General features: G+C 33.5%; 2 protein-coding genes across 5 annotated transcripts; one reads left to right on the forward strand and one right to left on the reverse strand.

The window, feature by feature from the left end:
• The first annotated feature begins 1,409 nt into the window (after positions 1-1,409).
• Positions 1,410-3,308, forward strand: LOC133785030 (uncharacterized). Its single transcript, XM_062224292.1, has 4 exons — positions 1,410-1,556; positions 2,074-2,170; positions 2,397-2,470; positions 3,105-3,308. The coding sequence occupies exons 2-4, from the start codon at positions 2,086-2,088 to the stop codon at positions 3,171-3,173; spliced, it is 228 nt and encodes a 75-aa protein (XP_062080276.1). The 5' UTR covers positions 1,410-1,556; positions 2,074-2,085; the 3' UTR covers positions 3,174-3,308.
• Positions 3,309-4,205: 897 nt separating this feature from the next.
• LOC133785035 (probable methyltransferase PMT3) lies at positions 4,206-8,462 on the reverse strand. Of its 4 annotated transcripts, none has more exons than XM_062224309.1 (8): positions 8,316-8,462; positions 6,963-7,262; positions 6,683-6,847; positions 6,391-6,573; positions 5,677-6,271; positions 5,349-5,461; positions 5,018-5,238; positions 4,206-4,796 (listed from the first exon to the last, which is right to left on the reverse strand). In XM_062224309.1, the coding sequence occupies exons 2-8, from the start codon at positions 7,203-7,205 to the stop codon at positions 4,475-4,477; spliced, it is 1,842 nt and encodes a 613-aa protein (XP_062080293.1). In that variant the 5' UTR covers positions 7,206-7,262; positions 8,316-8,462; the 3' UTR covers positions 4,206-4,474. The 4 variants fall into 4 exon arrangements, with proteins under 4 accessions (XP_062080293.1, XP_062080283.1, XP_062080289.1 ...); XM_062224299.1 differs by having other exon boundaries at positions 6,963-7,454; positions 8,316-8,444; XM_062224305.1 differs by lacking the exon at positions 8,316-8,462 and adding an exon at positions 7,727-7,883.
• Between the last annotated feature and the right edge of the window lie 2,295 nt (positions 8,463-10,757).

The following is a 10,757-nucleotide window of genomic DNA, read 5'->3' on the forward strand; positions in this document are numbered from 1 at the left end:
AAAATGGTTGTTCAAAATTGCATATCAATAGGATAATGGGTAAATAATGTAATTTGTCAATTTTTCAAACAAAAAAAATCCCTATATATTATATGTGGTGGGCTACGCAAAAGAACTAGGAATGGTAATGGTGTGGATCGAGGACGGTTTTTCAATTACCATTCACATCCCCCATAGGTTAATTATATAACCATATCTGCCCCATTAATCATCGGGAAACGGTACTGGTATTAACCAATAAATAATAAGGAATAACCATAGTTACCTCTACCCATTGATAATAATAATAATAATAATAAAAACTTATCGATTAAATGAAATTACTATCAATTTAATTTTATATTTTTATAATTTAGATACGAAAATAAAATAAAATACTAATTAGTATCAAATTTAAAATCTAATAATCTTTTTCTTTTAGTAATTAAAATATAATAATCTTAAATTATTATATATTCAAAATTTTAAGTAAAATATAAAAAAAAAATTAGTTGTTATTTCTACAATTATATTATATACTTAATAATATATAAGTACAATAAATTATATATTTATAAAATAAAAATATAAAATTATATAAATAAAGACATTATTATATATATCAAGGTGGAAATGGGGCGGATTATGCTAATTCTTTACTTCAATCCGAATGATTTACATGCTTGAATGATTTTTCCTCTCCCATTCCGATTGAATAATCATGGTTACCCATAGGGGTGAGCATTGGGCGGGTTGGTCGGGTTACAATGCATTTTTACTCGTCCAATGTCATAATCGGGTTAGCAAAAGTGACCCGTAACTTGCCCAATTAAGAAAAAAAAAATTTTAACCCGTCCAATAATTTGGGTGGGTTGGTCGGGTTAACCCGCCCAAACCGAAATTATATTTTTTTTTGCCGGGTTGGTCGGGTTGGGCGAGTTGGTTGAGTCAACCCGCCCAAACAAAAGTGGTAATTTTTTTTTTAACATTTTTGTAATTTTTTTCTTTTAAATACTAGTACTAATAGTGTGAAGTTTATATTTTTAAACTTAAAACAATATTTTAAATTTATAGTAAAAAAATTAAAATAAAACTTAATTAATTTATATATTTATTTGAATATATTAAAAATAATAAATTCTTAATTGGGCGGGTTGGGTTATATTGGGCGGGTTGATAATTATTTTCAACCCGCCCAATGTAACAATTGAGCGGTTTAAATTTTGGTCGGTTAATTCGGGTTGCGTTTTTTGGCGGTTTTTTCGGGTTGGTTTGGGCGGTTTATTCGGGTTGGGCGGGTTGTAAAAATTTTTGCACAGCCCTAGTTACCCATAGCCATTGTTATAGTGCCATCCCTAAAAATAACCCAAAATTTTGAAAAATATCATTATATATAACTTATTTTTATAAAAATACCATATTTTACATTGTACCCTATTTCTCTCTCTCTCTGGCTCTCAGCACTGCAGCTCTCGTCTATCTCTCCTCGACACTGTCAGAGACTGTCCACCCCTCTCACCTCGACGGCTCCGCCTCCGTCCATCTCTCGATCTCGACCCCCCACACACAAACTCACGGTAACTGAAATGTTTTCCATGAAATTTCAAATGTTTTTCTCTGTTAACTTGTGCGGATTCTGTTTCGATATACAATACAATCCATTCTCAGAAACTTTACAATATTGATTACTATACCATGATTGATGAAAAAGTTAGCTTTATTATTCTTTCATACGAAGATTAAGACAATAGTGCCCGAGACAAAGGTTTTAGTTTAATTTTGTTGTTAGCTAATTACATTACAGATCACAACTCGTAATTGTATACAAAATTCTTTTGACTGTGTTTCAAATGACAGCGGTTTTTTTAATATCTAGTCATTGAATATTTTGATTGTTTTTCAAATAAATATTCTTTTGTTTGCTTGAAATTTCTTTTTTAGGAAACCCAACTCTAACATTAAGCTAATATGAGATTTTTTTTTTCTTTAATTAACACAAGGTGCTAATTATCATATTCTTTTTCATTTATTTGTAATCTTTTGGAAACTTAAATGTTAGAATGGATTTGCTATTTAAGTTTAATTTGTTTGCAGGTTGTGAGAACAATGAACTGGGTTCAACGTAAAATCTATCTTTACAACGTTACTTTTGGGCTGTATATGTTAGATTGGTGGGAGCGTTGTCTTTTCAGTATCCTTTTCTGTTCATGTTTTTCCTATTGTCATATATCTAGATAACTTGGATTACATTTACATATTTTAACTTGTCAAATCTTTGAAACTATTATGCCTTGTATATATTCATATATGAAGGTTTCAAGAGTGTATTATCTAGTACAAAAACCCATTGAATGTGTATTGTTACTGAAATCTTTGAAACCATGAGTTTTTGCTGTACTTTCCTTGACGTTTGACAGACACTATCTTGGTGGTCTTGATGTGGTACATTCTTTACAACGGATCCAAACGTGTGAATTTCATTTTGCAAGAGGTAATCTAATAGCTTTCTGAATCATTTCAATGTATTAAACTTTATGTACTTTGAAATTGACATTGTCACGTTTGTATTTAGACCATTGTGCCCAGTTTTTCTTTCATTTGCTGTTGCATTCAATAGGTTATTCATCTCTTACCTAACTTTGGACTCTCCTTTATTTTTCTCTCCAGAATTTCAGGATTTTAAAATCTTGAAATCCCATTGAATGTTTATGTATTGTCTGGTAATCATATTGTATTCTTAATGAAAATACTTTTCCGGGTAATAGTTGTTAGAGGTTTCATGCGCCTCTCCATGGCGATTAATCTCCAACTGTTCTTAAACTTTGTTGCTAAATCAAGTTTTTGACACAATAGGCATATTGTATCTAAGCAATTCATGGATTTTAGGAGTTATAATCAAGTATTTGTTGTCTGCATTATAAGATGGTAGTATTGGACTTCTATCTGAGTGTTCATAAAACCTCAGCAGAAACATTATAACATGTTTTGTGCTTCAGTCTTCCCTGGAACCATATTATGCTCTTATTTGGATCAAAGTTTTTGAGCTCTGGATACCAAATCATATATTTGTATTGTAAACTTTTATTTTATTTTATTTGACCATGTAATACATGCCACAATCTCAGGCATCAGCTTTGGTAACGCGCATGAAGATGTCTAGAGCTTTAACCGGAAATGCTGGGATGGAGGCGTAGCGCCGTCGAATTGAATGCCGCCGGATCATCATGTTAATCTCTGGGTCTAATTACACATAATTCATGAAAATATTTACTTGTAGAACCAGTTTTCCTCTAATTATTAGTAATGTAATTGTTATTACTTTTTCTTGAGGATTTTGGCATCAACCCCATTTTTCCTTTCGCAATTTTTTGGTCTTTGGTAGAAAGATTCGAATGTTTGAGGTGTACAGATTGCAAGTACTTAGTTCAAAAGTCTTCTCCCATAACTAATAAGAATCTAGAAGCAATTTGATTACACTGTCTATTATTTAAGTGGAGCAAAAAATAAACAAGGCAGAAAAAAAAAGGTGTTAAATCATGATTTACAACAACATTTGCTTTGGTCTCCAATTTCACAACTACTTTTGTAAAGTTAGAAATGTACACGGGCCGGGGAATTTGTGGGGAGTGCTCCCCCGTCCCTGTTTATATTTCTAATCTCCTTCCCCGTCTATTCCCCGTCTCCGACGGGTCAGGGAATTCCTTATTGGAGTGGAGAATCCCCATGGGTAACCTATTTATTTAAAAAGTATATTTTTAATTAAAATGTTAAAATAAAAATCGTAAATTAAAATATTGCACAATATTTATTATTTAAAATATTAAACATTATCCTAAATAAAATTTAAAATATTAAAAAATTTATTACTATACTACAAAACCACATAAAGAAAGATATAAAATATTACACAAAAATATATAAAAATTTAAACGGGATCCCGCCCTGACAGGGAGTGTCATCCCCGTCCCCGTCCCATTTAACATTCAGAGATTGAAAGTTATCCCCGTCCCCACCCCATTCCTCATTTAGACGGGAATTCATCCCCGTAGGACCCCGTCCCCATGGGCCCTATCCCCATGGAGAAAATGTGCATCCCTAAGTTAGATTCTAATGAATAAATTTGTTGAGTAAAATTGGATTCCAATATAAAAAATAATTACCATCTACATATGTCTGTCCCAAATATGAGTCTCTAGATCATGAACCAACTTTAGAACATGAGAACATCTCTTTGAAATTTAAATCATATTGCCAATATCCTTATTTCGAACATGTTCTCCTTTATGCCAATCTGAGGTATAAAGTGATTTTTCTTACAGTTACCAAATTAATAATGAACACATTGAAATTTGAATAAGCTATTGGGTGAGCTCTGTGTCGACTCAAATAAATAAAGCAAAAAACTAAAGAGCCAAAATGCTACAAAATCATATAAATAGCCAGTAGTATCACCTAAACCAATCATTGGAAGGACTTGAGGAAAGACTTTGCTTCTCTATTCAGAGTCCCTCACGCTCTCACTTGTGCGCCACATCTTCTTTTGGATGATAACTACTGTTTCATCTTCGCCTTGCTCCGAATCTTGAGATGCTTCAGCTGTAGCTACTATTTCCCAGTGCAGTGTTTTCAAGTAGGTCTTGACGAACTCCACCACCCTCGGCTTGTCACGGATAATGATGAAGCCTTTGGGCCTCAGAATCCTGTCCATCTCGATCATCAGATCCACAGCACTGCATTTCTTCCTTTCAATGTCAGAGAAGACGGTCCAAGCGTGAAGCAAATCATAAGTTCTTGGGTAGGTTGAGAAGGCTTCACACCTGCCATATGTACAACAACCCCAAAGAAGAAAATCAATCAATGCTTTCTTTCTCCTTTTCCCTATAGGAAATTTTTCTGAGATGATGCGTTTCAAGGAGCAAACGGCATATAGTTTATTGGTTTTACAAATCTTTACTTTTACTTTTATCATCTGTTTCCATCATTTTGACAAATCTCTAGTGTAAAAACTGAAAAGTATACAGATTTTTTTTAAACATACCAGCTGTGAACCGTGCCTATAAGACCTCTGTCATATATAATTTTGAGTTTGTTAGGTCCTTCCTCTGGAACGACATTCATGACCCACACATCTTTGTCTTTCAAAGCGGCAGCAAAAGAACCGATGTGTGCCTTCATATCCATGATGTTCCTTAGGGTATTGGACTCAATTTTCGGCCTCAATAGATTCCAGTAATCCTCAACTCTTTGCTGCCAAACTTCCTGTACCACATTAGATTGGCATAAGCCAAGTTCTAGCAACATGCATGTATAATGCCAGACAGGTTGTAAATTATGAACAAGCAAAGGGACAGATTAAGATGAGCAACTACCGTGTCCTTTTCAAACGTATCACTGGAGTAGCCAAAATCGGCTAGTCGGGGAGGTGGAGTGGTCAGTCGGGCAGGCCAAGGAGCCAAACCACTTCCTCTTGCTCTATGGTTTTCTGTAAAATTCAGAAGATTATTTGGTCAGAATGCTAGTCATGCATATATTTAAATACACAACAAAATGTACCTTTGTGATCTACAACCCTTTAACCAGACTGCAATAGCTCAATAATAGTCTAATTTAATTTGACTTAAAATGTGATCTACTGTTTCTTTGGAAGCTTTTAGTTACCAAATTATGTAAAATAAAAGTGGATAAACGGTTGCTTACGTTCAGAGTATGGGGTGATGCAAGCCTCCATATTCACACCCCACACAGCATCTGGATCATCATTAGATTTGCATACTGGAGGAAGAGTACCGGGCTTTCTTTCCCTGTAACAATCATTAGTCAAAGGCTTTTCCCAAATAACAGTTTGGTTTCTTTTTGCAGCTATTTTCCAACACATGCGCTCCACGAGGGTGCTCATCTCTTTCCATATTCTTAGATCCTCTTCATCCTGTGCATAGGCTTCAGGAGAAGAGTAGACAAAGTAACCTCCTGGTTTAAGTAACCTATCTAGTTCAAGAAGAAGGATGCCATCCCTTTGAAGCCAATCAATCCTACAACGTGAGCAATGTGCAAACTCAAAAGATCTACTCGGGTAAGGGAGTCTCTTGGTCCCTAAGACACCAAGATATGCTGGAATTCCTCTCTCTAAGGCAAATTGGATCTGGTTTTGGTGAACATCATTGGGTGCTAAGGACATGGCAATAACATCTGAAGAAAGAAGGTATGCTCCAAAACTAGCCACACCACAACCAACATCAAGGACAGTTCGAATCTTGCCTCCGTTGTTAATGTTATCATTGGGAAAGTTGAGCATCTGCAAGGTCACAAGTCATAACACATTTCATGGGAAAAATGAAATAGAAAAAATGAAGCATCTGCTGCAAGGTCACAAGTTCTCTCTTTGCCCTCATATTTAAATGTTGTTCTACTTACATTAGCAATTGATGCAATGTACTTGTCAGCTCCATAGTGGAAGTGAGTTCCTCCTCCGGGGAATACAATCTTTTCACCTTTTACAACCATCCAATTCTGGTCAGACTTCTCGGTTGCAAGGTGGGTATGTGGGATATTTGCTTTCCATACCTCATCTCTGCTTTTAGGCCACTTGACTGGAATCTGTTCCAATTTTAACAGTAGATAAATTAGTATTCAATGTAAAAAGAACTGAATCCAAACAACACAAGTTCATTTCATTCTCTTGACTGCTATAAACTAAGTCTCTCACCTTATATCCAGGTGGTGGAGGGATTAAACAATTAAATCGCCTTTCGGGAAGTGGGCAGTGTCTTTCATAGTGTTCCATCAAAGAAAGATCCAGCTTCAACCTCGATTGATAAATAAGGTTTCTGTCTAGGCAAGGAATGAGCTCCGAATGACGATCATCACAAACCTTAAATAAGGATACAACACAAACATTTGCATGAGTTTAAGAATAAAATAGCAAAAATTTGTAAAAAGTGTGGGGAAAGAGAGCAGTGAAGTAAGCTGAGCAAAAAATAACTCACAGGAAAGCTCTTTGGTATAAAACCAACGTCTCCATCTTCACCAAGAATTGGGGAAGACTCCTCAACATCTTCCTCCGATCCCAAATAAGAGCTGAACTTTCTTAATGACTTACCGCCATATTCCAGGGCAGATGAACCACTCCTTCCAGAATATACATACAACAAACCACAAATGATCACCAAAACTAAGATTGAGCCTATTAACCTTTTATTTTGGCTCCCGTCACCTCTTCCCCTCGACATTTTCCAACTGATCTACTTTGACTAGAACATCCAGAGCAGAAAGAACTTCTTACACAGCTGCAAGCAATTGATCCAAAATGAGATCCAGCACCAGTTCAACACTAATTGCAACAAGTCGTATTTTTGTTTTAAAATTGCCTCAAAGTTCAAACAACCACTTGTTTGAACTGGTTCTAACTAATCCAAAATCAGATTTCAATTATCTCAGTAATCCAAGTGAAGGGTAAAGAAAAAGTTCCAGAGTCAACACTGCAACAATTCAAATTTGACTTTAATACGCTGCAACATCCACCAAATCATACAATATAAAGCATGTACAAACATTCATTAGCATTATTATCCAATCAACCAAGATGAGTTCTCTTCTTGATTAGCTGTATAAAAATGACGTTTTTACTTTCAAAAACATTACTTAGTAGTCAAATATGATTTCTACAAAAGCAGAAGACAATCACTATATATTGAACAATACAGATTGGAATAAGTATGTTGAGTTAGTAAGAAGAAAAACTAAATCATACCGAGTATAAAAAATGGAACAAAGACCCAGATTAGTTCGATGCAAGAAGATCAAGAATTGGAAAGTAGCTCTGGTTATAAATGGTATCTATTCCTGACCAGATGGTATAATGGCACAGCTAAGAAAGAGCAAGTGTGAAAGGGAAGGAGGGCAAAAGGGGAAACGAAAACAAGTGTTAAAGACACGCAAAGCACCGACAGTTGCCAGCTATAAATGAGTCACCTTCACAAGCTATAACTAAAGCAGCGAGAGTGATATTGATGAGACCCAACCAACGAAAATAACCATAAAAAAAGAAAGAAAGAAAAAAACGTCGGCAAATGGCATTGCTTACTGAAATTGGAACTGGGTTCGATTAATTACTGTTTTGAAATGTGAATTGACTCGCAAACTCGAAACTTTACGAAAAAAACAACCGAAACTGAACCATAACGGGACAAAAAAATGTATCAGTTTTGGCGAAATAAAAACCAGTCGGATCTTAATACAGATGGGTTTTTCAAAAGTTTTGATCTTTTTGGAATGAAAATGGTTCCGGAAAACAAATGGGGCTCAAACAATGATCAATGTCGATGGCAGAAAGTACATACCTGGCTGAGATTTGAGAGAGAGAGATGGATCAGAGATGTAACGAAGGTCTGTACAAGGCAGTGGACAGAGATCTATACGTAAATATAGAGGAGAGAGAGAGATTTGCCGACCGCCTTAGAGTGGGGTCCGAACCCAATAGTGAGATCGGAAAACGACAAACATCCCCATTGTAATTTGTCAATGTTCCTTTATTCGTTTTGGTGTTTTAGATCTAAATCAAGATTGCTCGATCTACTTTGCACGCAGTGTCGTTTTTGTACTTTTTTTTTTAAATTTATTTTTGGCTGAAAAAAAAATGCTAGGAGCTTAGTTAGTACACTCTACCATCTTGATCGTACCAAAACCATACCTGATTTTGTCTGGTAATGTGTGTGAAACAAAAATGAGTATCAATTGACACAAATTTAATGCAATGAAAAACATAACTAGGAATTGTCTAAATCTAAATCTAAATTATTCTTTTTGGATGGGTTGATTTGGATTGGATTAGTATAAGGGGACGTTTGGTGTACGGGTTTCGTTTGGTGAGAATGTGAAAGCTAATCTATGTATGAAAATTTTATTTTTAATGACTTGAAAGTTTGTGTTTCCAAGCGAGTTTCATTTTTTAGCTATATTTCAGGGTAATCTTAACTCCTTTAAACAATTGAGTTTCATGTTCTTTTCATCTAAAATTCTTCTGTCTCTACTCCCACAAACTCAAAACTCGTACCAAATACCCCCTAAGCACTTTATATGACCAAAATATAAGATTGAGGTCTCATTTGGCTAAGTGTCAGGGTTTCTATTTCACTTTTTAGGTTATCGGTTTCACGGTTTCTTAAGAGAATATTCTTAAGAATTCGCCGAGTTTAATTTCTTCTAAAATAGTGTTTTTAGAACTTAAAGTCAAACAACATTGTAATCCAACCAATTTTACATGTATATTTACACTTTTAAATTTCAAAAGTCACTTCCAAAAACTCAATTAATCAAATCGTACATCTTTTTAAGGTGATTTTAATTTGTTAGAATTTTAAAAGAAAGCACCTTTTAATTGTGTTTTGGTAAAATAAAATTAATTTTTTTTAATTTCTAATTTGCTGTCATAATATCTTTTTTGTTAATAATGATCTAAATACTTTAAAAAGAACTTTGCATTAAAAAAATTACAGTATAATAATACAAATAAAATATAAGTTACAGATTTTACTTATTTTTTTTACTTTTAAATATAAGCAAAACCAATTTATTTTCCAAATAAAACCTATGTACAATAATTTAAATACATATGAGGCTTAATTTATTTTGAGAATGTGTAAGAATAATGTATGTATAAAGGAGACATGTGAGATGGAGATTGTGAATAAAGAAAGAAGTTTAAGAAGAATTATGTGACAATTTATGGGGTGATATTGAAATTAATTATAAGTTTGTTAAACTATTTATATCTTATTAAGACTTTTTTTTATCAGATCAGATCTATCAGGATACAAGAAAGAACAATGCAATTAATTACAATTAAATTTTAGTACGAGTCATTTGTCAAAATTGTAGGATATATTAATTTTCAATTTTTTTTTATTTAATTGACTATTATTTGGTACAAAAGTTGGTACAAAATATTATTAACTTTAATTATATTTCTTTAAATTAATTTAAAATATATATTGTTATTCTATATATGATATGTATTAGTCATTTATTGCTTTTCTTAAAAAAAAAATTATAACTTTTCGGACACCGTGTTTTGTCCAATTATCTGTTTGGACCATGTATTTTGAAAAATAACTTTTTAGACCATGTGTTTTGTAAATAGTTTAAATAGAACAATAAACTCGATTTTGGTCAAAATTTTCTGAGCTAAAATTAAAAATAATTCATCAAACTAATAATTTAAAATAAAAACAAAATCATTTTGCCTAACAACTATGTTGTTATTGTTAGGAAAATATGTATTGCCTCAATGGAAATGGTATTATAGCTCTATGCAAAATATTACAATAGATAAGGATTGATTAAATAAAGTATTACAACTCTATAACTAAAAATACAAATAAGATTAGAGAAAGAAGAAGAAGAGGATTGAAATAGAAAATACAACTCTTAAGCAAAGATACAAGTAAATATAACAAAAATGATATGAAGAAAAACAATAGAAGAAAATAAGAACAAGAACAAAATAATAAGATACTCCCACTCACACAACCAAAGTGAAGAGTGTTGGTGATCACCAACTTGAACAAGGTTTCAAACCTTTGTCCAAAAGTTTATTTCCCCCTAACTTAAGCACTAAGGGATCTCTCTCAGATTTTGGAAATGCTTTCTGGAATTATCAAGTTTCAAGGTGTTTCTAGCCAAGTGCTCTAATGGATAGAAATGTTGTGTCTTACAAGTGAGCATTAGACTCCTATTTATAGAGTTTAGAGACACCCTTTGAATTTCAAATTCCACCAACCCCC

This window comes from Humulus lupulus, chromosome 1 (genome assembly GCF_963169125.1).
Source record: "Humulus lupulus chromosome 1, drHumLupu1.1, whole genome shotgun sequence".
NCBI classification, from domain to species: domain Eukaryota; kingdom Viridiplantae; phylum Streptophyta; class Magnoliopsida; order Rosales; family Cannabaceae; genus Humulus; species Humulus lupulus.

Bases quoted from the DNA above. Each gene is read 5' to 3' on its own strand.
- LOC133785030 (XM_062224292.1), top strand. From the start codon at position 2,086: ATGAACTGGGTTCAACGTAAAATCTATCTTTACAACGTTACTTTTGGG. The intron at 2,171-2,396 runs GTATCCTTTTCT...GACGTTTGACAG, and splicing joins GTGGGAGCGTTGTCTTTTCA to ACACTATCTTGGTGGTCTTG. The intron at 2,471-3,104 runs GTAATCTAATAG...CCACAATCTCAG, and splicing joins TGAATTTCATTTTGCAAGAG to GCATCAGCTTTGGTAACGCG.
- LOC133785035 (XM_062224309.1), bottom strand. From the start codon at position 7,205: ATGTCGAGGGGAAGAGGTGACGGGAGCCAAAATAAAAGGTTAATAGGC. The intron at 6,848-6,962 runs GTGAGTTATTTT...TCCTTATTTAAG, and splicing joins TTATACCAAAGAGCTTTCCT to GTTTGTGATGATCGTCATTC. The intron at 6,574-6,682 runs GTGAGAGACTTA...AAATTGGAACAG, and splicing joins CTCCACCACCTGGATATAAG to ATTCCAGTCAAGTGGCCTAA.